At 47.7% G+C, this 27,758-nt stretch overlaps 1 protein-coding gene across 1 annotated transcript in view; it reads left to right on the top strand.

Moving 5' to 3' along the window:
- Positions 1 to 2,532: 2,532 nt before the first annotated feature.
- The window catches only part of LOC128726843 (NAD(+) hydrolase sarm1), a 32,886-nt gene continuing 7,660 nt past the window's right edge, over positions 2,533 to 27,758 (top strand). The window contains exons 1-5 of the mRNA XM_053820683.1: positions 2,533 to 2,863; positions 2,938 to 3,098; positions 20,687 to 20,824; positions 25,036 to 25,391; positions 25,455 to 25,869. Of these exons, the coding sequence (XP_053676658.1) occupies positions 2,533 to 2,863; positions 2,938 to 3,098; positions 20,687 to 20,824; positions 25,036 to 25,391; positions 25,455 to 25,869 (1,401 nt within the window). The remainder of the gene's footprint in view (positions 2,864 to 2,937; positions 3,099 to 20,686; positions 20,825 to 25,035; positions 25,392 to 25,454; positions 25,870 to 27,758) is intronic.

Below are 27,758 nucleotides of genomic sequence, written 5' to 3'. Positions count from 1 at the left end.
GTGGCTTTGGTGCAGTGTTTGCTCCGTGAGAGACCTACCCCGTTTCTTTTTCGTGGTGATCCGCGCGTGTAGCCCTCACGATCGTCGTTGATGCTGATGCAAGTGCACCATCGAAAGGGCAGCACCACGGCGAGGGCAAGAGAAGTAGGGACCAAAAAAAACGGATGAGAAAAAAAAACGATACATCATCAAAACAGTGCCACCCCGATCGGTTCACGTTCCTGCCCTTCGCGGTGTGATCGAGCTTCTGTCCCACACATTTCCGGTGGTTTGGGACGATGTGAGGTGCCGTTCCTAAACCCGAGCAATGGAGTTTGCGATTGAGTCAAAGGTCCATTGAAGGTGCCGTTCGTTCGTCCAAGGCAAAGCCACACATACGCACGCGTGGTCGATTCGCACCCACGCAAACGGTGGGTTTTTCTTCAAACCCAAAAGCCTGCGGCAGCTTCTCGAGGGGCACGACGTTCGTTTGATCAAACCCCCGAAGGTTTTATTCAAATGGGGTTCTCCTCCTGCGTTGGATAACGCGCATCGGCTGCAAAGGTCTTCGCGTTAGTGGGCTTTTAAGACTTGAGTTTAGCTTCGCTCTAGCGCGGCACATTTACATTAACACGTGTTTGGTGGCATTTGCCAGTACGTCGCATTTTCGCGCTTGATTTATTGTTGTTCTTTTTTCTGAGGGTTAATACCGATCTTCAAGTAACCACAAAGTGTGTGGAAAATGAGGTTCGTAGTATTGCTTGAAGCACCTTCCTCCACGATATATTTTTATGAGTCCTTGTTTTCCGAGATCATTTTGCGATCGTTTATTTCTCAATACATTTTTATGGACGTGATAATTAACTAAAGGCTGAACCTTACACCGTTTTGCTATTGTTTGGTAGCGCCAGCCACGCAGCTAACAAGCTCATTTTTCGTAACTTAATGTCCCACTCGTTTTAACGGCGCGATAAACATTGCCCTTCAACCCAGTTCAACCCGCCGAGCACACGTTCGCTCGTAGGAAATTGAAATTGAATTTGCTCGTGATGGAAAACGGCCCTTTTGTAGCCGTTGCGCAGAGTGCATACATACCCGGTGCGATTCACGTGTGTTCTTTCGTGTGATAAACCATAACTCCTCGATGCCAGCGCAACTTCCCGTCTCTCGAGGGCGTTGCAAACAGGCGACCGCATTCGCCGCGAGCGAAGGTTTTTAATCCCCTTCGGCGTCTGGCCGAGAAAAGGGAACAGGGCACCCCAAGGGGCACTTGGCGTTATTTTCCAGCTATTTTTAGCATAGTCCTACCCAAGACGCGCGCCCAACCTTTCTTGGGCCGGGAGAAAATGGCCAGCACAAGTAAGAATCCGTTGCGTGCACGTGCGTCGTTTTTCCGCGTACCTAGCCGGGCCGAAAATAAAACCATCGCAAACCGGCGGCTTGTGAGCGTATGTGGCATTTTTCGCGGTGTATCTGGGGGGAAAAAAAGAACTCCCCAAATACACCCTCACAACACACACACACACACTCGCATGCATACTGTGCAAAGGTCGTGGCAAAAACCTTTCCATTTCCTGGCGTTCCTGGGACTCGCGAGAGCGATGGAAGGGCGAGGGAACGCTGACCCTACAATTCCAACGGCCGCCTCCGACCTGACCCGTGCGTGGGTAATCCATCGGATTAGAATATTTCTAGCGTCTCGCGATCGTAAATGGCGGCCTTGATAATGGCCTGGGAGCTGTTTGATAGACACGGCAGGTCCGAGCGGGAGTGAGGGCGAGAAAGTAAAGGCATTAAAAAAGCGAAGCGAAACAGAAATGTTCCACAGTTCAGCGGAAGCAACAAAAAATTTCCTCGAAGGGGAAATACGTCGACCTCGGTGGAAAATCGGCGTAGTTTTTTTTTCTCTCCCCCGAACCGCTTTACGCGGGATGTCAATCATTTTCGCTTCAGCGGAAAAGATCGCCTTTTTTGTTGTTTTGTTTAAGAAAATGGTGCCAAAACGGCGAGGTTTTGGCGTAAAAACTCGCTAAGGCCTTGTCACGTTGAATATCGGCAACGAATTTCTCGATCCCTAGCGCTCAGGTTGAATTTTTGGGGTCATATTTTACGCGTTTGATTCTGCGACTTTTTCCCCCAACGCAACCGTGGGTTTTGCAGCAGGTTCGGCTCCATCGGCAGCGCAAAATGGTCGACATCGCCTTGACCGCGGCGTGTAAACAATGCCGGTTTGGCTTACTTTTCCCGGAACAGGTCCATTACCACCGGCCGAGACGGGACGCGGTGTGAGAAGCAATCGGCGTTCGCTCCTTTCGCTGGTTGTGTGGCGTTTTTCTTTCTCCGTGCATCAACGATTAAATAAACAAAAAAACAAGCGTAGTGGTGTTTCGGGACATCCCACGGGTTCCGTTGCGCGTTTAACGTGTGCCGCAAACAAAAATCGTGAATCCAAACCATCTCGAACCAACCGACCAGCCATCATCCGTCCGACATATCGAGTGGTACCTCGCGCGCGATCAGTCGAGTGCAGTGTGCAGGTGTGATTGTGAAAGCATGGCGAGTCCTTTCTCGAACCTGCGCTTACCCACGCTGTCTCCGGGCATGGATCCTTCCGGTGAAATGCCTCCAGCGCTTTCACGTCGAAACTCCGAGCTACCGCCGGGCAAACGCCAGTCACCGCTGAAGTTGTCCATTCCCAGCCCGCGGGCATCCTTTTCCGTTGGCTCACCTTCGCTGACTGAAGGATCCAGGCAGGCAGCAACGGCACCAGTCGTCGGAGGACAGATGCCATCGTTTCCACACTCCGGCAGTCCCCGGTTGGACGAGTTCCATCATACGGCTTTCTCGGACTTTCCGGACTCACCGATGCTTCAGATCAGTCCTGGTATGCGAAGAAAGCGCGTTTGCGAGACCATGGTTTTTTTGCTTCACATTCCTTTTTCTTTCTCTCCCCACCAGAGCACTCGCCGATCATGATGAGTCAGCTGATGGAAGCGACGAGTCCCGGGACCGCTTCTAGCCAGGGTAGCTCCAGCGCGGGTTCATCGATTTCACGCCTGATGCGCTTCAGCCCGAGTTTGCATCATCACACCGGCAGCATCTCACCTTTTCCGGCGGAGGTAAGTGCCTAACTAAAGGGAAAGGGACATAAACAGCAGCACCACGAAGGTACCGTATTTCCCGCGGGAAAAGTCGTCGTTCAGGGGCGGTTGGCTTTAATTTGAATTTAATTACTTTGTACATAATTTCTTCTCTGGGACGCGGCTCTCGCGCGCACCAACCAAAGCTGGGGTCTAAATGTGCAAATAATTACCGCATCGTACTGACCTCCGACGGCCGTGTGGCTGTGTGCGGCTCTGCATACTTGAGACTCACTTTCATTCACGAGCTGTACGAGCTCTATGGTGAGCGTTTTTTGGAGGTCATTTTTTGCTATCGCATGCAAACTCACCGTTCATGCAAGGAGACAGCGGTGGGTCACCTAATCGATCCCCGATCGATCATTTTATCTATTTTCACGATCAACCGGTGCCACGGCACGGCCGACGGGGTGTCACGCGCGATAATTAGTGTGCCACTGGAATTAGGGCTAATTTCGTTAGGAAAATGTCCTATCATTTTCTCCCTCGCGCGAAACGTAGCCAGCGGCTGACGATCTTCACAGCTGCCATTTCGATTCGCCTTGTATGGAAAATGTTTGCTTAGCGCTGCTAAATGATGCCATAAAGCCCGCGGGCCAGGCTCGTAATCGAACTGCAAAGTGCTGCCTTTGCCCGTGCGGTTAATTGTGCGTGCGGAAAATGGTCGAATGAAATTTTACGACCCAAGCGTTTATGTCGAACCGCCGCTCGCGCAAGCGATCGGGGGCCGTTTTAATCCGCTTCCTTGCGTCCTTCGGGTGGGATGAAATTGAGCGCAAATAATTGGAAACGCTTGAAGAAATAAGATTTCTTGAGCTAATAACAGCTTTGTGATAGCTTATATTAGCAGCACAATGTTAAAGTTTATTTTAATTACTCTTCGATCTGAAGGATTTTGAACACAAAAATCCCTTACCAAGCCCATCGAGCCTCTATGGGTATCGATGGGCAATTGTTTAAAGTTACATTTTATCGCTCGACCACAGCCTTGGAGGGCTTTGTTTGAATAACGCAACCCGCCATGATGCTGGCACGTGAGCCATTTGCATCCACCGCAACAACAAAAAAAAACACTCCATAAAATGCATTATGGAGCGCATTGAACATAAAACAAAAGAGCAAAGTCCAGTCTAATCTGCGAGAGCGCTATAAAAAAGATCAAATAAACTTGCACTCACACGAACACACACACACACACAGACCCTTCAAGGGAGCTTGCAAGTCCATAAACAAACGACAAATGAGGTGGCCCCCTGGCGTGCAGGGGGACACTTTGGCGTTCTGATGAGTCTCTGACACGATCCCACGGTAGGGAGAATGCGAACGTGTGGACTTTAGTGACTTGAGAGGGAGAGAAAAAAAAGCGTTTGCATCTCGCAAAAACTCACCCCACCCACACACCCCCAACGGGTGATCGATGTAACCGAGCGGACGAAGCTGATGCGATCGAAATGCGCTTCATTTCCGTTTCACGCACGCATCGAAACACGCCCCGATGCATCTTTTGTTGCAACGGTGGAGAAACGTGACCGGCTATTTTTAGCACCAACCTTTATGACCCTTTTATTTTTGCGCTTGTTGATTTAGTGTGCATTTTTACGCGCTCGCAAACCCCATCCAACACCCTCGATTGCACCCGATAGTTGCGAAGGAGCGACAGCGGTTTCCGAGCTTCGTTGTTGGGTTTGTTTTATCTCAAATTTTTGCTTCACTCCATGCATTCTTGCGGAGGGTACACCCGGTGGGGTGAAGTAGGTGGCACACGGCGCCGGGCATTATTATTGAATCTCGAGTGGGTGTGATTGATGTGCGCTCGATCCACCTAGTTGGTCGCAAAGTTGCTCGACTCGCCCTCACAGGTTTGTTAATGCGAGTTACATTATTAAACGGTTGTAGTAATTTCCCTTCATCACTGCCAGATTTAGTGCACCAATTACCTCGGGCAGGGTTTTGAAATTATGTTCCTTTAGCCCCTTTGGCTCCCTTGATGAGGCTTTTCTAGCGCCGAGAGACGCTTGAAGACCACGTCCAGCTCCACCGCAGACTGCAGCAAAAAGCGTCTGCTGGCGCCTGTCTAGGCTCCTTCCCAGCAGTACTCAAAAACGTGACAGACGTGGCGTTACGGCCGGCGCACAGCACAAGGCGTTGTAATTGGCCGCCCATTGCCAGTGTAGCCGCCCACACTCACTAGACTCCATGTTTGAAGTGTACAATCGGAGCGCTGCTGGAAGGAAGAAAAACACACCCGTTCCTGGAGCTATATGTGTTCAATTATACGCAAGATAAATTGCGGTTGCGAACGGCTTTGGTTAGTACTCGGTGGGCAACACCAAAATACCCAGGGTAGTATGGCTTTTCTTTTATTACACGAGGATGGATTGATTGACTATGTTTCGTGGGGAAATCTAACACAAGCTAGGCAACCACTGTTGAAGACGGGAAGGCATATATATATTGGTGATGTACTTATCGGCAGGGTTCGAATACAATTTTAGAGCGGCCTTTTCCAAAATGGTGGCGCACACAAATTTAGCACGCAAGATAAAGCTAATGCCAAAGATAACCATTTGCTAAATGAGCCATTCCCCGACGAACGATTGCCTTTTGAGGACGGTTTGCAACAGCTCATTGGGATCGTTTGGAACCTGGCTCGTAGACGCGAGGCACACACTCGCCCATCATATCCGTCCTGCTGCCACAAAGTGTTCTTTGGCACGTCCATTTCGTTCCACACAGCGAAAACGGCTCCATCTTTGTCCGCTCCTCGTTCAGAATCTCCACGCCGGGGCGCTGCCCTTTTACGGTAACCGGTGTGAAAGTTTTCGCCTCCTTCGCCCGGACCGCGTTGGATGGTAAAGGTGGTGGCGTTCGAAAAAAAATATATATATTGCCATTTTTGTTCTGTGTGCCACCCACCGCCACCTCACCCGCGGTCACCTTTTCCCGATCGCGACGGGGAGTAAATAATAATAATAAAAAAGCTTTATTGCCCGAACGGTTGCAATCTGCGCACTTGCTTGGCGATCCGGGCTGGTCCACGATATCCCCCAGGATGTGAAGGTGAAAGAGGGAAAAAATGGAACCCGTTTCTCCTCCTGCACCATCTCTCTCTCTCTCTCTCGCGGGGCACCTTCCGCTTGGCAGGCCCTTTGGTTCTGCCCCAGAACTGGCGAGTTTATTCCCTCGCGTCTTTGTTTACTTTAAACCACCAACCACCATCGGCGGCGACGGTGGCCATGGAGCGGCTCCCAAAAAAGGGGGCCTCCTCACGATTCGAACCAAAGAATATCTGCTCCCGTCGGATAAGGGGGGCAGTTCCATCTGCGAGTGGGTGTGTGGGCAGAAAACGCAAACGCAAAACAAAAAGTAACGCTTCCCTGTCGGCTCTCCTTGCGCGGAATCGCAGCATGCGTTCGTCTGAGATCTGGCGTGGAGATTCGAGTCCGTGTTCCTCCAGTCCGTGCTCTCGGGAGGCAGTATTGCTTTGGCGTTTCGACAAGAAACCACGCCACTCTTGTCGTTCCTGGCCGCGGGCTTAAAATCGGTGCAAAAACAAATCAGCAACGAAAAATAACAAACCCTTCACTTATCTCATGCTGATTGTTTTTTTTTTTCGTTCACTGTCGTTCATCGGCTGTCAAGTTTAGAATTGGGCAGTGCCTGATCGATGGGAATAAGGGCCTCGAATGTGCGTTCGGTTTCCAAATCGCAAATCTAGTTCACAGTGGCTTTCTGTTCGTTGCTTAGCAACCATCACCTTTTGGGCGTCGGAGTAAAAAAGCGTGTTCGCAAAAAAATCAACTAGTGCAGTGCAAGAGACAAGCGTCATTTCCTGAAGCCGTTTTTCTTTTGCTTAGTACATTTCCCATCCCATCGAGATCAAGTGAACGAGTTCATCGTTTCTCGCCAGTGGCGCCGGAAAGCGAAAAAGAGACGCGCTTGTCGTTAAATCGGTTGAATTATTACACAACCGCGCGCTGCAGTTGCATCTGCAGCCGGTGCATTACAGCTCGCTTGCAGCGCTTGGTGCACTCTCGCGTCAAACGCAGAGGAGAGTAAGAGAGCGCACGTTTGAGTCTGCCTGTTTTGAGTGTTCGTATGCTGCCTTGAGCGTGAAAGAGGAGTGTGTACTAGCTGCCCCACTGGGGCACAATGCCGGTGCCGCGGCCGTGTAATCGGGCAGCCAAGGTTCCGAGCACACCCAGACGGGCCTTACGCTAACCTTGAACAGTTACGGCAACTCTCCGCGTCGTGAAATCGCACAACGCGCTTAGGTGACTTGACCACCGTCCACGTGCGCGTGTTTTTTTGGAGCGTCTGTTGGTGGAGCTCGTTCGTGTGGCGACCTCTGGTGGCGGTAAACTCGAGTAGCGATCTCTCGAGAATCTCGTGCCATAGCCCTTACCGGTGTTCCTGTGCGTGTGTGTGAGCCTGTGTGGTTGAGTGTGTTGCGAAAGCTGCAACATGGATGCAAGCTGCAACGGCGGTCCAACGACTCGCTTCAAGCTACGGCGTGCTTCTGAGGGTGCTTTTCGCGATGTCCCGAGGATGACGTTGCCGAGAAAGGTAGGTTTTCAGAACTGGTTCCTTTCGTGCATGTGTATGTTTGCCTTCCTGGTTCCAACAATTTCTTTTAAGTTTACATACTCAAAAGTAAAAGTGCCCTATTTCGAGGCTGTTCATTTCACCCGAAATCACTTATCTTTGACTGTGAATATTTTCTCCTGTCTTATCGCCATGCGTCATGCCCATTGCCATTATCACTTCAATTTCCATGGGAGAAGAATGCATTTATCACAATCAATCATCAATAGGCGTGTGACTGATATAATTGTGAAGATTTTTTTTATTTCTCTGTTGTTTATTTAGCTTGGATGGCTCAATGCAAACATTTGTCTCCAAAGTTGATCTCGTTTGTTTGCATCTGTGTTGAGCCTTCATCCAACCCAGTTCTAGATATTGACGTATGTGGGGAATTCTACGGCTGATTGTTCATAACTCGGGGAATTCCTGCCAATACCACAGAAGCCATATTCTAAGGCGATATTTTAGTCCAATCCGCATAAATATACCCTTGTTTAACGTCGTTATCCAAAAGGGGAGAGCTTGATGGATTTCTCAAGAGGTGTCTCAGCTTCTCGGGACATGGAGCTAGAATCACCCATTGGTATTCTCCACCAGTACCGCGAAGCACTTCGTGTCAATTGTTCGCACCCCTATTTGTAGCCAGCCCCCGTCACGGTTACAAACGTGACGCCTCTACAAGTAACATTGCTGAACGATTCCGAACGTCTGCGTCGTCACATGGAAATCCCCAACGATCGGGTGCGTTGAACTGCTAAAACAAGCCCCACCGATTGTTGGGCGGTACTTTTCCGATGACGAGCGTTTTGAAAAGTGAAACGGAACTGTAAATATAAGGAACGAATTTAAAAGTATCGTGCAAAGCACGAGTTGACGAGTTTGAAGGACTCCAGCTTCCATTTAAAAATTTTCTAATAGATTTCGCTCAATAACCAGTAAATGTTTAACAATATTTCTTTCATCCCTTTTCGGCACCCCTGTGTTCGTTGAATTTATTACCACCATTCACGCTCGGCGCAAAAGCGCTCTAATTTGTAGATTGTCAACAATAATCCAAATGCCCACGGTCCAAACGAGAAACTGCTCATTCAAAGCATATTCAACACGTCGAACGTAATTGATGACGGCTTTCTATCTTCGATCGACCCGGCAGGTGATCGGTAGGACTGCCGATTTTGGCAGGACGACTAAAAAACACAATTCTCCGGTTAAGCCCCCATCCACGCAGCCTCCATGCCCGAATCTACTTCAGCTCCGTTCGCGAGCGAGGCGATAGCGTGACAGATTAATTGTGGTACGAGCCACGTGTAGCAAAAAGGCAACCAAACCCAAACCGGGACACGGGGACGCCTTTTTGGTAGCACAAAAAGTAAATGAGGTAGCTGCCACCCGGTCCTCCTTTCCATTTCAATTTTCGTGTATCCGGTTTGGAATGCGAAGATTCCTGCCGGGACGTTTCGGTTGATTTGGGATACGCGTTTGTGAAGCGTGTGGGGTTTTTTCTGCGGTGGAGGGAGAAGAAATGACACTCGAAAGTTGGGCTCGCACGAATCGCACAATTAATCAAAAACGGTGGAACATACTTTTGTGGAGCGGCTTTTTTTTTCACGCGTCGTTCGTTCCGCCAGAGAACAAGCCGGTCCACCGAAACGCAAACGTGCCACAACCGAAACGAGATAGCAACGGGGTGGAATGATTCACAAGGCACTGCGTTTGCATTTGCCACAAGGAACCGGTGGGTTGGATGGCGACGACGGCTTGGCGAGGGTACGATTTTATGAATGAACCATCCCTTGCCGTGGGGCTGGCGAGCGCACGCGCGCGTTGGTGGGTGTCTCACCTTCTCGGTTCTTTGGAAATGATTGTAAAGAAATGATTTTTATAACGCGTTATTCAGATTAACAACCATCCCGGTTCCCAGTGGGAGGTGCGATTGTGACTTTACGGCTGGTACGCCAATTTGAATATGCAATATTGAGAAATTATACGCTAACTTTGCAACAAATTATCGAAACCGTCCATCGGTGTTGTTTGGTGGCAGTCTTATTGTGCACAAAATAGCTTTATTTCTCCCGATGACTTAACCATGCTTCGGGAGCATTCTGGCAAAGTGGGTCTTTTGTTCGATTTCGTTGTTGTTTTACATTATTGACTTTGATTTTGATAAAGTGCGTTTTATAATAACCTACCTCTAACCCATTTGGCTTTCACCCATTTCCATAGTTCCTCCTTTGCGTATTTGTTCCATTTACTTTTATTCGCCCCATCCCAACTGCGCTTTCTTTGTGTGACTGAATTTGAGTTTGCTGACTCTGATTTTTTTAAACCCCTTTTTCCGCCAACGAAACTGTGTCGTTTCGTGGTTCTACGAAACCTGTTGCAATTGCGATGGTTTTCCTCATCGTAGGCATATAGTCATCGGTACCACGTTTGTAACACGTTAGTAACTCAACCATGCCCCCAACCAATGTGTAAATCCACTCCCACACCGCGCGAGAAATAGAAGAGAAAAAAAAACTTTACGAATGTATCATCACCGCGAGCCTTCACCCTTTCGCGATGAAGTGCATTTTGCGCTAAATCACTCCCAAGCCACGGTGTCTCGTGTCATCTCCGGCCTCATGCTTACAAATAAACGTGTTCCCCAGGCCGGTCGAATGCGTGTGCGTGTGAGTGTGTGTGCTTGTTGCCATTTAAAATTGAGTAATCAAGCCCAATCAACACAGGTAACCCGTGGGGTTGACAGAAGGATTTTTCCACGAAGTAAGGCACCCGCGACCGGACGTTTGATTAAAACACAAGAATGACGCAACGGTCCACGAGGCACTGTGAAAGCAGGCCCCACGAAGAGAGCCGCAGACCACGATGACGATTTAATAATACGTATTTGTTAATACACACCTCTTGAGAGTGTGATCGGAGGTGGGGAGATATTCGCGGGTGCCTTAGACGGGTAGCTTCGCGACCGGATGTGACCGATTGAGGAACAGTTTCATCTCGTTAGAAAGTAGTCCGTGAGGAAGACATGATTGGTTTTGCAATCGAGGTTTATGCTGTGGCATTTGCTAGTTACGCTTGTAAGTCGCTAAAATTAAAGACAAAATCAAAGGGCAAATTCCACAGCCCACAAACCAACTGTGAACCAACGGAAAGGCAATACCCCTACCACATTCTGCAGCAAGGCAAAACGTAACACGACGACCGAAATTCATTCCACATTAATCATCAAGGTTATGTTGTGGTGGTTCGTTGATTCTTTTACACCAGCTCCAGAGCGTGTAATTTGGAGGCATGCAAAAATTCGTCTCACGATCTCGATCTTTTCTATTCTTTTTTGGGCAGAGTACACAAGTGAAGCATCAGCCATGAATTTCAGTTTCAAGCATAGCTCCCAAGGTGAACAAAGGTCGCTTAAATAGCTCTTGATGTTTTAACTTTTTCTAATGCTGGAATATGCCTAGTTGCATAGTTTATCTGTATGTAAAGTTTCGCCTAGCGTTCGAGTCATCGATCAAACTTCATTTATTTGCTTTCTAAAAATACCAAAACGACTAGACCTCATAATCAGGTTGTCCTCTATTTAATCCATTCGGATGCACGGTGACTAACAAGAACTCGCAAGCCTTACGCATGTGTTTAGCTCAGAGCAATTGCTAGAACTCACCCCGACCGGAAGAAACGCTCCATCGTCTAGCCAGCTGGCTGTAGTTTGGTCCACTTCCGCGCACAATACGCCGCTCGATTTAGTCAACCGGTGTCATTGTCGACCACGCGGATGACACACCACGAGGTAGAGTGAATTGAGTACTCTCGCTGTGCTTACATCACCGGTAAATTGGTGCGAAACGTAATCGTGGAAGTTCTTTTTTATCGTTCTGATAAGGCGGTCAGCTGATAAGATGCAAACGATTGAGTACGTTCGTGACGTAGCATCGACCTCACAGCTGACTAACGGCGTAACGATGCTCTGCTAGACGCTCTTCTCTTGTTAGCTCTCAGCAAATAGATGCTATATTTATGGTTAGTCCATATTTGGAAGTTCCTTTTGTGCATTTTAATTTTAGTTTTTTGGATATGCTCTATATTTGGATAATGATTCACGAACATTACTAATCGTTCTAACATTGGAAGATCGAATGATCGTGTATGATTGCTTGTGTGTCTATGGGATGTGTAACTTGATGAATTTAAAAAATTAAGCTTGACGGTTAACTGTTGCTTGTTTAGATGACTTTTCTTTTCAATTAGAGACCATGCTCACTTTACGATGCGTCAAACAGAGCGGGTCCTTTTTCGCACCCCTGTAACTCTGCCCGAAAACAAGGGATGTTTGCGCGAGCGCTATAAAATGGTTTCCGTTTCCTTCGCTCCACATTTGTTTGCACTGGCACGCGCCGTGATCCAGCGTGAGCGCGGATCGTTAAAAATTGGCTTCGTTATCAAACAACTCACGTGAAGTTTCATATTATTTATGGATCTTTTATGCTGTTGTTGCCGTTGTTGCAATAAAATGCACCCCCCACATGAGCCGGTGTGAGTACTCTCGCCGATCGCGGTGGAACTCTTTGCGATTTCCTCCGTTCCAGCCGCAGCGCTCCGTTCGAGAGCGAACCGAAACAAAGAGAGAGAGAGAGAGAGTGAGAAGGGCTGAGAGAGACTGCTGAATTGAGAGCGAGAAAATCTCCATTCCGGCGGCGGACGGAAACAGTGATAAGCGGGTAGCATCGAGCGTCCAGAGCAAACTCATCTTCTGAAGCTCGTCGCGAACGCCGGCGAATGCAAAGCGCTCCGGTCAGGTTTTAGAAGATCGACTGTTCAGTGAAGTGAAAGTGAGTATGGTAATCGACTCAGTTAACTCGTCGCACCCGTGTTTGTATTCTGCCTTACCGAAAGACAATTTAGGCGGCTTTCCCTCCAGCGTTTGATACCCGAAACCACGATCGAATGGTGCGAATTTTCCGCTTCATCGACGCCGCAGAAGGCCGCGTGGCATGATCGTGTCGTGCTCACGTTCAGCAGCGCTAATCGAAGCGAACGTGCGTTTTTTTCTAAATTTTGTTTTTGCTTGTCGTGATTCGTTGTGTGTATATGTTTCATACGGTTCCACTCAGCTCGTCTTTGCTGCGAAAAACGATGGAATTCGTGCAGCAAAATATAGTGCAGTGAAGTACAATGCGCCTGTGTAAGCTATGTGAACGATCGATCTCGATCGGTTCCACTACGTTGAGAAGTGTAGTCAGTGTTTACGCCACCACGCTAGCTACAAGTGTAGAAGCAGCATCAATCGGTTTCGTGCCGTCTGGCCCGGGGTTAATACGTTCCGTGCCGTTTCACCGTATGCTAGGGTTATCTGCGTTTCGCGGCATCTTCTTACGTCACATTACTGTCGTTCCCTTTCATTGCACATTGAACAAGCTGCTGCTTAGATTCTGAATTATCAACACACGATCGATGGAATCGACGGGAGATTAGTGTAAAGTTTCCGGTTGAATGCATCGACACGGTTGTGGTTGTTTTTTTTGGCATGGAAATTGAAAAAAAAAACATCTAAACTTGACCCGATTGTTCAGTAAGTAGAGAGGGAGATTCACGGTTGAAACACCTCATCGCAGCAGCCACCAGTAGTCTCGGTGTGACTAACAGCAACGGAATGCTAAGAATGCACCATTAAAAGATCTCGTAAAATGTATCGCTAAGTGCGGTAGTGGAATTTTTGTACATCCCTCAAGCATTAAAACTCTGTCCCACACACTTTCCGTATCTTGTACTGTTCTTGAACACTCTCGTTGAACGATGGTGCGTAAACAAACTTGTTTTTATTTTCTCCGATTCGCGAGCCGCTCCTTTCCATGTATCAATTCTTGTCGAACGGTTTTGCTATGTTTACGTTAAACCTCTCAATAATTGCTTCTGCTCGCATGGGAAGCGCTCCCTCACCAACAGCGAGACCGAAAGTAGCCGAATGACATGAATTTCATTCAGAAGCCCTCTTGAAAACTATGTTCATCACAAAACCCCCCATCAAACGCTTGCGTTCGACAGGCGTGCATGTTTTTCCGCGATGCTGTTGAATGAATAAAAAAAAATGTCGAGTGTGCTCCGCTGTTTGCCGATCCTCTTGACCTTGCCACGACCGAAGACTGAGCAGTGGAAAAGCGGAAGCAAACCCATACTGCTTGTTTAGTTTTTCTGGTCGACGCCTGTTTTTTCTCTGTGAAATTTGGAAATGTTTGGGGCTTTATTGCATTGACGCACGCATGCTGTTGTTTTTTTTTCTGCTGAACATATCGCTTGATGTGACATGGACTTTTTTTTTTGTATTAAAGTTAGAATGTGATTGGAATTGGATTATTTTTCCTTTTCTAGTAATTTGAAGGAATTCTCAGTAGTGAGCTGCATTGACTTCAAACTCAAACGAAATGCAAAACAAAGTCACGCTCTTTTCACCACGCACCTTATTCTCTTTACGCTGTTCATTTTACCTTCGGTTCACAATCTGCAACCTGCGGCGGAAGACGAACCTTATTTTTTCACGTGCCGCCTCTGGTAATTGACGCAAAAATCAGCATTTGCATTGAAACCCCTCGTCGCCACATGGCTGTCTCGCTGTTGGGTTGGCTATGTCTCGCCGTAACCGTCTGGTAGCGTCTTATCTGGCGACTAACTTCCTGAAGGCTAATGCGTACCTTGCCCTTTTTTTATTGGCAACCAAACAGCTTGGGACACACCCGGGTCCGGGTAGGGTTTTGTACAGCAGAAAGGTCATAAAAGAATTTGTAATGCATTTGAAATGTACTTTACCCATTGTAACAACTACCAGCCGAACGGTAAAATGAAACATGACAAAATAAAACTAGAAAAAAGTGTCTTAAAATGATCACAACACAACTAGCAGCTCTTTGTCACGGCAATTCTTTCGTCAAAGGTGAATCCTTTACCAATTGAATCAGTTGTAGTATTATGTACAAGATCTCGACATATTTCTGACGTGTTTGAAACAAAGCGGATGATTCTGTTTTTGTTAGCTTGTTAGGCGCCATGCGTGTCGCAATGATTTCTCTAGCAAAACTTTGTCAGTGCTATTGTACAACAAGACGAGTTCAATCAGCCCAGTGTCAACTACCGTACAATGCGTAAATTATGGTAGTTGAATGGAGATTGAATAGAGCCGGTAAAGTGCACAAATTGCTTCCTAAATATTCTGCGAGTACTACGTGTTGTAAGTGGTTGTGTAAAGACGAGAGATACGTAAGAGCATTACTAGATACATAAGCGTGTACGAGTTCTAGAAAAATGTAAAATATTAATATTGTGTTTCATATTTTATCAAATCAAATATCATTCAAATAGAGAACAATTACTTAACGGTGCTTCGTGAGTAGAGTGTTGTGGAAAAAAGTATAGAAGAAAAAGTGTTTTTGTGGAAACAATTACGCTATCATCAACATGGGTATCAATCATCCACCAACCACACCGATATCGGTGCTACGATCGCAATTCTTTTTCCCCCACAAGAAGGTAAGCGCATCTGCAAGGATCGTGTAATAGATCATTGATCTAACCATCATCGAAATAAGCATCCTAGAAACAGTACGCATCAGGGCGGGCGAAATGAGTTACCGTAATTTAGAGCACATGGTAGAGCGGTTAAAAGAAAATCTAAACTTGAATTCTCTCAAGGTTCGATTCTCTTCTGTATCACTCTCCGTATGTTCTCTCACTCTCTTTCTCTCGTTGGAGAACAATATTCTCTCTATATTTTGTACTCGTTTGTCTGAGCAGAAATGATGAAAACATTCAGTGACCGAGAAGTGTTCTACACTTCGAAGACGCAATCCCATAATTTGCTGTTATACTGAGACTGATTCTTCTGCTTTCAGAAAACGAATAACAATTTTTTTATGTCCGTTTACTTCCCTTTAGTTAATGAGTTTAGATTTGATCTCTCAAGAAATCAGTGAAGGTTTTTCACTCTCGATGTTCATTGAAACAATAATCTGTATTTGGGTTGAATTTGTTATTGCTATACTTTACTTAAATATTGATTTACTTTTTTATTGCAGTTTATCTTTCACAAACAGATAAAATCTTTATTATATGTTGTTTGAATTGTTATTTAATTTTTTACTGTCTCTAGTCGGGGTGACTTCACTGGCGATAAAATTACAATTGTTCACCAATGTATCAGTCGTTCGTTTTGGATCAGTTCGGTGAGTTAATGGTCCACTCCAAAGCAATTGAGTATTGTTTATCTGCTCCACGCCAGAATCCGGAAGGTGGCTTCATTTTTCCCCGACAGCGTGGGTGGAACTCGCTCGAGAGTAGCTTGACGGTTCTGAAGTGGGTGTGCGAACAGGTTTTATTTGCTACTCCGCGGCCAACGTCAAATGTACGTCCAAACGTGTGCCATTTCGCCATTTTTGGGCAGTCATGACGGATAGACGGGAATCATCGTGTTCGGTTTTGCTTTCGAGCCTTTTTGCTTCTTCGAGATAGAACGCATTGTACATCTCAAAAAAAAATCACCTCCCACCAGTCTCCACATCCTCCTGCTCGCACCCCACACTCTTGACACTATTCTACCAAGGTCTGATGCTTCCTGGTGTTAGTTTCACCCTTCCGCAACCGTGCCATCGTAAGAGCCCTTCGACGTGCATGACCGGCAACGGTGAACGACTCGCCATCGGGGACTGGCGTGCCGTAATAATGCCTTCTTCATCACCGCATTCCATCTGCCCCGGCCGACAACTGCTCTCGTGCGTAATCTTGCGCGTCGGCAGGACGTCAGCCGGCCCTTGGGTGGGACGACGGGTTAATCGCGCAGCTTCCCCAGCCTGCTTGTGGCGCGCAATCTCCGCAACGTCTTCTTGAATTCGGGCTCTTCGCCTCGCGCATTGTTTGCTCGCTACTTATCGTTCCCATTCGCGCGATGTGTTGTGGTGGTGATCGCGGATGCACTCGCGAACCTCGAACGTTCGTTGGCAGCGGCCGAGAGCGGCTTAAATTGTGAAACATGGTTGACTTTCTGGGCATAGGTGTGTATCAAATTTCGAGACTGGAAAGCTCCATTTAAAACCGGAGCACATTACAATTAAATGTTGGGTTTGATTAGGTGCAATGTGGGGAGCAAAATTGGCATTTTATCAGGTTGTTTTTCACGAGGATACGCTGGCAGAATCAACATGTGAACGAAAAAGTCACTCACAGCTTTCAACCCCCTCTCTCAAACAGACTGTAACGTGCGGGGTTTCCATCTCAAACGGCTCTCATCTCGCTGCGTAGTGCTGTCCAACGTGTAATCCCCTTTATGCTCTTTTCGTCGTCTCGTTTACTCGCACTGTTTTACACACTCACTCTCTCTCTCTCTCTCTCTCTCACTGGCTCTGTCACGCAATCCGGAATGGTCAGATTGGGGCTGACTGCTAGGGCGAGAGAAACCGTTCGCTCACAATTCAATTTCAACCCCGAGACCCAACCGACAACCCCTTTCGACAACGCTACGGCAGCAGGCCGCGTGGAGACTCGTTTGCCGGCGTCTGACCGCGTACGAAGGCCAGGGCCAACAGCTCACTTGTGCATTGTGTGTTAGTTTTTCGTTTTCCGCGACAAATTTCCAACACTCGCTCGCGCGTTCTACCACCCCAAAAGCACCCCACATTTTCCTTCTCGAACTCTCCGTCGTTCGCTCATTCGAAGCGGATGTGTGGTGTTGTACGGTGCTGTGCCCATGTGTTAACGGACGCGTTTGGATTCCATTGTGACGTAGCTTTAACAGCCGCGTTCGCGTGTATGTTCAGCTCATAAGTTTAGGTGGTTAGTAAAAGTGTGCTATTCGAGAGGTGTTCAATGAACGATTTCATGCGATTTATGAAATCGGTGGATCTTTGGTTTGGCGTTTCTTGCTTCGTAGCTCCCATAACTATGCTGCCACTGTCTGGCGTTTGGTAGAACGCGCGATCAGCGCGTACGCTCGAACGATTTGGTGTACGATGCGTGACATGCATGCAAAAGGGGTGCGTGTGTGTCAGTGTGCGTGAGAGAGAGAGAAAAACCAACCACCCCATTCGTTTCGTAAAGCCGGAATGCTGGAAATCCCATCGAAGTCGGCGCTGCCGTCGTCTGGCATTTTTTTTGCCCCCGTCGCGAGTTTTTGTATTGTTGTCTTCTTTGTCGCGAATAGTTCTCATCTCAGCGTCGCGATCGAACCGGTTGCTTTGCGGCTAAAGGGTGCCAGCAAACGCGTGTGAGATGTGAGCAAAAGCGCGAGAATCGAGAGAGCGAAAGAGAGAGAGAGAGAGCGAGAGGCAGCATTTCGTGAGGTGGGGGTTGTTTAGTCGAACCCCACCGTTTCTAATATTGTGACGGTGGTTTTGTTTTGTTTTAACGCTTGAAGGCCACAGGCCATTATGGTTTGAAGCCGAATGAAATTTCAAAAGAGCACGCGCTTCATCATTCTGTTCAAAGGCCAGCAAAAAACCCCCGAAAAAACAGCTCGCCTCCCCTAGGGGTTCTTATCAAATCGTCACTTTGTCAAAATGGTGCACATAAAACAGCACCAACCCCAACGATGCACCTCGAGCGAGCGAAATGCCACCGACCGTTGCGCCGGGCAAGCAGGTTCCGTGTTATTTACGTTCTCGGTTACTTTGTTACCCCCGGCTTTAATCGGTTTCCTCGTTTTCGCGTGTTGCCAATGTTACGGGTTTGCCCGATAAGATAACGCGTTTGCCGTGTAGCCTCAGGGTTTGATTGCTGGCAGAAGCATCTGCTCGTGTGGTTGACCGAATGTCAAAATAGCATTTAAACGCTACGTAATGGCGTGTAATTGAAAAATGATTGAATGATACGAATGAAACGGGAATTCATTGGAATGTTTTGTTATCGTGCGTCCCGAGCGTGAGGACGCATTTGGCGGGAGTCGATGGAGCCGCTTGGTGCCGCTCAGGAAAAGGGTTTTCAATTGTGGAAAAATTCAACTACAGTCGGCTTTTGCTACAGTTGCAACGCACAAGTTTCATTTTGTGGGTAAAAACGCACGAACGAAAGGACACATTTCACAATTCCACCATCTTCTTACATGTGCCTCTAGCGAATAGATAGCAAAAAGCATCCCTCCCAAACCTAACCACCTACCAAACCCCGTTCTGCAGTGCGAAAGTGTGAGGTTTTATTGCTCTGTTGTGTGCTCGAATCGCGTGTGAGTGTGAAATAGGCATTAAAAAGTAGGCCTCACGTCATAAAAATACCAAAATACAACCGCATGTGCCACCAGACGCCTGTGCAAGGCGCCACAAAAATGAACCGAAATTCGTTGGAAAGTGCCCGAAAGTCGTTTTTCAAATCGGTTCGTGTTACTTACCTTCTCTTTGTTTCCCAACCAACAGTGCCGACAAGATAATCTCCATCCACGTTTCTGTCTATCCTGCTTGTTGTGCCTGCGAGAATATTGTGCGTGTGTGTTTTCGTGCCTGATTTCTATGTTTTTTTCCCTCCAAATTTCCCTCGCCAAAACAGGAACCGAACACAGTGCTCATTTTCTTTTGTCTTTGTTTTCCACCGGAGGCGAAACTATGCGCAGTTTCTTTTCCGTTTTGTTTTTCTTCATCGAGCGTACATACCACTGTGAACTAACAGCATTTATGTTTTAATTGTATTTGCGTTCGCCCTCTACTAGCCTTCTTCAATGTGAGTGTGTCCTGCGTCACTAGCGGTTGCTTTAGCGAAACCTTCCATTTTCCTTCGCTTCGTTGGGTTGGGTTGCATACATTTTCGATGCTCATTTCCATACTCATTCAATCAGTTAAGTACTGCTTCATCCATTCATGCACTCTCGCCAGGCAGGGGTAACACAAAGATGGGGTTTGTTTGATGGCACTGGCCTGTTCGCCTGTTTGGTTAGTACATTCTTGGTAGCTGAGGTGAGATGAGAGCAGATCATTTTGTAAACAATGACTCTGTTAACATAGCAGAACCGGTGGAATGCGAGCCAAACGAACAACTCATTACTAATAGAATAAAATTCCATAACGCATACTAACTCTCTCTCACTCTCTCTCCTTTGTTGGCTTGTCAATATTACACCACCCGCTTCTTAGATAAGCAACGACGTGCGTCAACGTGCCATTAACATTACCACAGAAAGTTCACGATGTTTTATTTCGTTTGCAAAACATGCACGCCCCGTTCGCTTAATTTACTGCGATTTGTCCAACGGTTCAATAAGCGTCAGACCGGCGTCATGTTCGCGCGCCTGTAAAGATGAAAGAACTTTGCCCTCTATCAGTCTAGAAGCCGGGGCTAAATTTAGCGCTGCATTATCAGCATCGCAATGGTCTAGCAAGCGGTTCGAGTGGCACCTCACTAGCCTCCGGAGCACGCGAGTTGTTGGCAAGTGCGCGTAACGAGATAGTACGGGAAGTTGTAAAGATATTTGCTTTCGTATACCTCCCAAGCAAACACCAAAACGGCAAACGCGCTCGAGGGGTGGTTTCGTTTTACCCCACAGTCTTGTTCGTTCACGTTTCGCGTTCATTGTGTCGCAGTTGACGTTTCGTGTACGCAGGAGGAGGGCAAATGGCGATGCAGCACCCGGATGGATATGCTTTTTATGGCAAAACCATGTCCCGGTTGCAGTTTAAATACAAAAAAACCGTAACCGTCAAGCTGCTTTAAATGCGTCTGATTTGCATATTAGTATGTGCATTTGAGGGATTAGCATCAGATTGGCCGTGTTCGGGTGCCAGCCCGACAGGAATCGGCCATTTACACGAGTGTTGCACGCGAAAAAGGGCACTTTATCCAAACAATCATTTGTTATTGCTTAATCCATAACTAACCCTGCGCCATTTTTTTTTTAATAACCCGGGATTTGCACAACTCTCCTCCATCTGCCAATCATTCTGACGCTTCAAATGTAATGACGCTCACATCGTGTTTTTTTTGTTTAGTACTAATAGCTGCCCATTCTCATCGTTCCATTGCAGATGTCTGATATAGCCGATACCGGTTCGCCCACGCCTCGTCACATCTTATTCGGGAACTCAAATGGGCCACTAGCATCCGGCACATCCGGATCCCTGGCAAGCGCAACGTCCACCAGCTCGATGACTACATCCCAGGAGGTAAGCACGATTACGCTTGAGTCATTATTTTAGGTGCAGGGAAGTCGAAAAAAATCCCAATCAACCTACATCCCGCGAGCGTGGAATGATTTCGTATTTAATTCTCGACGCACCGGCACGACCGGGAAGGTGATACGCGTGTCCCCTCTTGATTGACCTCTAAATCAACCGCAAGGAGCTAAATTCGTTTCCCCGAAACCGCTGCGGATGATTCAGCGCCGCCCGTGAACTTGCCGAGGGCCATAAATTGTTCAATGTCTAGCGTATGGGTGTCGCGAGCCTTGCCGGCAGTTTGGGACTCTTATTCATCGGTGTGGCACGACTAAAAGAAGCAGAAAGGTCTCTCGCTCTCTCTTGAACGGTGTCATGTAATTCAAGTAGTAGGCTTTATAGAAAATGGGGGCAAAAAAAGCACGCTGTCATCACTCGAGCCAACACCACCCCCAGTCTGGTCCTTCTCATTCATGTGCGACGCAAGCGTCTGGGTGGGATTCTTCGGTGGGGTTGGAGTTTGGCCTCTTTTTACGCTTTCATCCACCAGCTGATTCATACTACACCCTTGCTCGATAGCACCGGTGACACAACGTACGGTGCCTCAAAGGCGAGAGAAATGCTTCCGTTCCTCGGTAATCGTCCTGCGACAACGTGCGCGCGGGGTATTTGCGGTTCGCTGGCGGTGTGTTGTAGTGGTCGCGTTAATTTTCATTCTGATAACAGACACACACACTCCATGTTATGCAACGCTCAGTAAGGGCCTCAGGTTCAGTGAAAGATAGCCTGCGGGGGGATTTAAAGTTGATTCACAACACTAAATTGATTAATGCATACAACACGCCTCAAGTAGAGGATTAGACCCGAGGTTGATGACCATTGGAATGAATCCGGCTTCTATCAGCTTGTTATGTCAGTTGGAGGAGCTGACACAAAATGTATGTCTCTCAAGCTTTGTGTTTATTTTATAAACAGCGGTCGTTTCCTTTGCGAATGTGCCAATTTGTAGCGGAATCTTCCCGACTGCGCAAATTAATTGCCTGTCGAAAGTGGTAGCCTTTCGTCAGAACTGTCAACGCTTAAACTACGGGATGTCTAAATTTGGCCCAGCGTCCCCGTATGCCCTTTTTGTCGTTGTTCAACGGCTGGTTATTTTCTCATTATGAATGTTACGGTAAAGGAACGCTGACGAAAAAGTTCGGTGATGAAAACCTCAAAACAAATCATAGCTGTTGTCAGTTCGCTGACGATCGAATGATTGTGGTAATTTTTGTGGGGGAAAATAAAATTAAAAACTTTTCCTCCCATCCGCACGTGTGAATTTAAACGATCGTTGACAGATGGTTGGCGTTTAATTAAGCGTCGTGTGTCGTTGAAGCATTGCCGGTATCTTCGCTTCAAGTGCGGGATTCGTTGGCGTGCGTGCTACGGTTCTTTAAATACTTTTCCACGCATCTGATCCATGAAGGTCTACCAGGAAAAGCGTCCTGTTACATCTTGTGTAGGGTTATTTTTCTTGTCACGTTCGGCACTCATTGACCCACAAGCGATCGGGCAGATTCTCGAGAAAACCCCCAGCTTTTCCGTCACGTCACGTTCAGTTCTAGGGAAATCTCCAACATCCCACTGCCACTGGCGCAATTATTACACATAAGTCAAGAAAACACCCCCCGCCCAAGGTAGACGATAAACCAACGCTAACCATTCGTGACACTTACCGCGTCCTAGCTGGTCTACAGTCATTGGTAGCACTGGCTGGGGATGTCGGAAGAATGAAACGACGGCGGGGTATATGCAGAATTTCACCGAACTGTCGCGTGCAGGTCGCGATCTATTTTCGCAAAAACAGCTGCGACGCAACCGAGATTTATCTGTGTTAGGTTCTTTTCGGTTTGGTCGCGTCGTGTCCCGGCAAAAAAAATACAATCCTTCCTGAGCCGGTATTTGGTCGTATTTGTCCCACGTCAGTGACGATCGGTGTATGTGTCGGGAAACGTCTACAGAATGTTTCTCGTGCACTAAGACCAGCTTTCATCATTTACTAGGTTGTCCAAGAAGTTGCAATTATTCAATTATTTAAGTTTAATTATTGATTATGCACTTCTTAAGTAGATAGGACCTAATTTTGTTTAGCTTTCAAAAGGATCATTTTGCCTTTTCCATTGATCGTTCACAAAAGATACAATATTGTTAAAGTATTGACCTTAACGGAATGACCATTAAACAACGTTAGATCGAGCATATTTTTGCTTTGTGTAAAAATTTCAAGCTGCTCCTACTTCTCCAAGTTTGCGACAATGTTTAACTTTCTGCTCAACCCAATAGCATTCGATCTCGGATGTCTTTATTGTCGCGGCTCCTGCTCATGTTTCGTGGGTTGGCTGTGCGCGGAGTCCATTGCGCAAACAAAAATAAAAAATAAGCCCTCAACACTTGTACCGGTAGATGGCATCGGTTCGTGCCATTGGCCATGGATCTCAGTATTGCTAGAACGAACGAACGATCAGCACGATCTCCTCGCGGATGCGATCGAACGAAAAACGAACCGATTACAGCTTTCTGTGCGAATCCGAATCACTTCACGTGGTGTTACTTTGGGCTGCACGAGTGCTTTGGTGATCGAACGAATTAGTCAAGAAAGCAGGAACCAATCCGAGAATCGTTTCCAAAAAAGCGAAAAGTGACGATTTCGAACATAAAACAAACAATCGATCGAACGAAACGATAAACCACCCGGTCGCCGCGATTTGAGAGCGATTCTTGAAGCAATCTAAAGACACCCCGTGCGTCCTCGGTAGACCGGCTTCTTGTTCCACATTCTTGCCAGTATGTGGTTGAGTGTTTGCTGAACGATACCGAATAAATATTGTCCGCACCTTCCGGTCCGGTTCAAGCTGCCAGAGTCGCAACACAAACCGTCCGCTGAGGTGAGCACTAACCCCTGCCCTGTTACAGGTGTGACAACGTCATCGGAAAAGTCAACAGTAACGCGCTGGGTCGCCTTTTGCCTCGATCAAGCGTTGCCGGATGGGATCGTGAGCTGCTAAGGTGCGGGATCTCGGAACGGTTGGGTTAAAAATAGTTTCGAAACATCGCTTGGTCAGTTCAGTCGACCGGACGAATAGGACAAGGCAAGCGAAGCGGAGGCGAAGATCGTTAATAATATTTCTGAGCATCGCCAGCGCTCGCGATGCTGACCAAGATCGCAATGGTAATGCAGCCGTGGTTTGGAACCATGCCCAAGAGAGTGTTTTCCGAGAAATCGCTTTCCCCACGGTGCCCATGTGCCGTTAAGTGGTCGATACAACGGTTCGGTTGAAATTGAATGTGAAATTAATCAGCAACAATCATTAGGTTTTGTCCTGAACAATCAAAATAGACAAATAGATACGCATTTAGATTGTTGATTTGAAAGTTTTGATTGGTCCATCTCCAAATATAGAGGTTTGAAAACTGTTGCATGAGTAACATGTACCAACGCAGTATATCTGAACGTGAGCATAAGAGTTCGTTTGAAATCATGTGTGTTATCAGATGGTTCATTCTCTGATTGTCTCTGTAATTGCTCGACATCGTTTAGGTACTAATAGCATAAGAAATAAGAAAACATCATAATTAAGAAAACAGAGGTTTTCCGCGATAGCACTTCACGTTAAGACTTGAAGCCATTACTGTTGATACGGCTGTATCGCTATTCAATTACCCAGCACCCTTGCATTATTTAACGTTCATCCCGAGTGGAGCAGAAATGCCTTTTAATCGTGTTATTACTGATAAGAACCACCCACGAGACACCCTCGAATCCAGCTCAATTGTGTTACGGTGTAAACGATGTTTACGGTGTAACGATGGAAATAAAACGGCGACGCTTCCGGTGCGATTACTCATCAGTCCCAGTTAAAATTAGCACCGGTTTATGGTGGGGAACGTAGTTGACAATCGTACCCGACACAAGAGCGTTCCCAAAGCTGAAGGTGTGCTCACTCATTCATCACCCAGCGGTGGTATCAATTAGCGATAACAACAGACATTTTCCCATGGGCCTCCGATGGGCATGGCTATTAGCATCATGCAGATGACCAGGTCGGGGAATTTTGCATACGGTTCATCGTATTGATATCACGCGGCATGCAATTAGAGGGAAAGGATTGGAAAATCAAGATTGATGTTATGGATTGATTAAGAGCTTTTTTTTGTTTCTTCTTATCGCCCTTCAACAGCTACTGAACAGCAGCAGGAGCAGCAGCAAAAGCTCCAAGCTGTCGTCGTCCACGTCCTCCTCCAGCACGACGACGAAGCATGTGGAAAAGAGTTCCTCCTCCACGCAACGCATGTCGTCTCTAACGTCCTCCTCCAGCAGCACAACGTCGGCCGCGGCGGTCAAGCAGGGCCTAGGCGAGATGCAGAACTCGATCGCGGAAATGAAAAACATGATGGACCACAGCAGCTCTTCCTCGTCACAAAACACGTCCACCACGACGTCAACATCCTCGATCAAGTCGTCTGCCATCACGAACCACCATCAGTCACGCAAGATGTCGTCCACCGCCGCGAAGATTAACGATATTAAGTCCAGGTAAGGTAAACCTTAGCTAACTGACCGAAAAACAAACTCCAACCGCCTATTCGATCTCTTCAGACTACGATCGTCGATGGATAGCTTGGATGATCCGCAGACGGATCCTTTAGTCACCTTCCCGGATTCAGAAACCGACGACGAGCTGTCCAGCATGGCGTCCTCCCTAAAACCGCTCGGTGCGAACGGTGGCAGCGGGATCCTCGTACCGAACGGTCATCACCACCAGGCACTCATGAACGGCTGCTCCGGAACCGTCGATACGGTCAAGTTCGAGCAGAAAAAGATGACCTCCGAGTCGAAGACGAAGGTGGTGACGGATGGGTTCAGCAGCGAGCAGGCCACCCTAAAGTCCGCCGAGTCGAAGATGCTGCACGCGGGCGATCTACAGTACCAGGAGCAGGCCGCTCTCGCCGCCATGAGCAGCCGGATGGAGGTGGACGGTGTGACGGCGGAGGAAAAGGGCGCCATACTGAAGGTAGGTGGGGAAAGTCGACCGAACTGCGGGAGCAGGATGTGATAGAGTGAAGCCGCATGATAGCGGTCGCGCTGAAGAGCAGTGATTTATGATGCCAAAATGGTCGTTCGGTCAAGATAACCCGCGTCGCGGACTCTCGGGCACGCTCTCGTGGGCTAGACCAGTGAATCATCAGCACCCTCACCGCGTGGCACGATCTTCTGGCGCCTTGCTTGATCTTGCGAGCGATACGCAAATGAATCATCAACCACTTGGTTCGCGTATTTCAAACCCGCGAAAGTGTTGGTTGGCAAACGGCGAAAACATTGGCCCGATTCAATGCCGCCCTCTGTCTTGGGTGGCGAAGGTGTTGCACCTCGACTGGGGGTTTTGAATTTAGTACAATCCTTTTTATATTGCAAGCGACACTCTTGTAACTGAAGTGGGTCTATACAATGTCACGCAATGATATGTTGTGAACAAAAAACGGGACCTGCTAAAGGTTAATTTTGGTACAGTTTTAGTACAATCCTTTTGTTTTTGCAAGTCCTTCTTCTAACACAGCCGCACCGGAAGCCGTGTGTAGGTCATTTGGATGCCACGCAATGGTTTGTTGTGCACAAAAAGGCGGCAAGTGAATGTCATGCGGCCAACAAAATCCAGGACATGCGCATTGCAACTCGAACCCCACCGGAAATCTGACCGCTGACACTCGTGTCGCGCGTCCATGCGGTTAGTTTTCACCCATCCTTCGAGCAAGGATGTGAAACGACGTTTCACAGACGGCACAGCCCGGTGTCGAAGTAAGGACGAAAGTTCGTAGACCTGCCGCTGGTGCACATCGGTGGGTATGTGTGCGTCCGATTCGCCCATCATCGATCTGTCTCGCAGCTTGCCGTAGTTTGGTTTTGATAGCGCACATAACCATAGTGCGTTGGCATGCGGAACGGCTTGGTGCCATCGTTTTCCCCATCCGACCGTGTGTGTGTTGTTCGCAGAATCTAGCCCGCGTTGGGCATGAGCGCAGGATGTTTGCCACGCGTTACGTAATTCGCGCTGGTTCGCTAAAGCTCACGAATCTGCACCGGTGCAGTGTCGGTGCATTGTGGTCACCGTACGGTAGCTGCATCACTCACGATGCGGTGTTAATCACTCGTCAACTGTGTCGGGGGCCAGATCATACGGCGTATTGGAAAACGGACCAGCCCGAAACAACGGTACGTAGCAGACGAGCACCGCGTAGTCAATAGCAGGTCCACCTCCCGTTACCAGTTTGCATCGACGATTTGTATCGATTTTCTTCACGCCCGCATCAGATGGATCCGTGAAGGAATGCTGCGTCGATGCGGTTTCCGTATTGTGGCACCATATTTTGTGCTAGTGCTAGTTGCCTTCGTGTGTGTGTGTGGGTGGGTGTGTTTGAAGTTAATTTGGCTTTTGCGGACATCATGCCACGTGTGACCTTCGCGTTTCAAATACGCCTCACGAAAACACAGCCTTACCAGTAGTATGTTTTCGAAGCGTGATGGTGGAGAAGCAATTCGGTAGAGCTTTGTACGTCTCAAGGGACCAAAGGAGGGCCCCATTATATATTCCGTGTCAGACACACACGCTCGATTGCCCGCTGTATTTTGTGATAATTAAGCAGGCTTTGTGTGCTTTATGTGCAGCCTTCGTGAGAGCTGAAGGTGACATTGGAAATCCCTTAATGACGTTGGTCTGGACTGACTGTTTGTATCGCGTATGCTATCGATAATATCGAGCAGACGTGGCGTTAGATGTAAAGGCATTTGGTGTTGCGTGCAGAATACAACGCATATCATCATTCGGACGTTGCCTTCTGAAGTGTGTCCATAATTTATAACAAAATCGCCTCATCCTTCTCGCACACGGACGCGGGCCGTTTGGGG

This window comes from Anopheles nili, chromosome 3, assembly GCF_943737925.1.
Source record: "Anopheles nili chromosome 3, idAnoNiliSN_F5_01, whole genome shotgun sequence".
NCBI classification, from domain to species: Eukaryota; Metazoa; Arthropoda; class Insecta; order Diptera; family Culicidae; genus Anopheles; species Anopheles nili.
The sequence above is the reverse complement of the archived record's forward strand: the minus strand, read 5'-3'. Positions and strand labels throughout refer to the sequence as shown.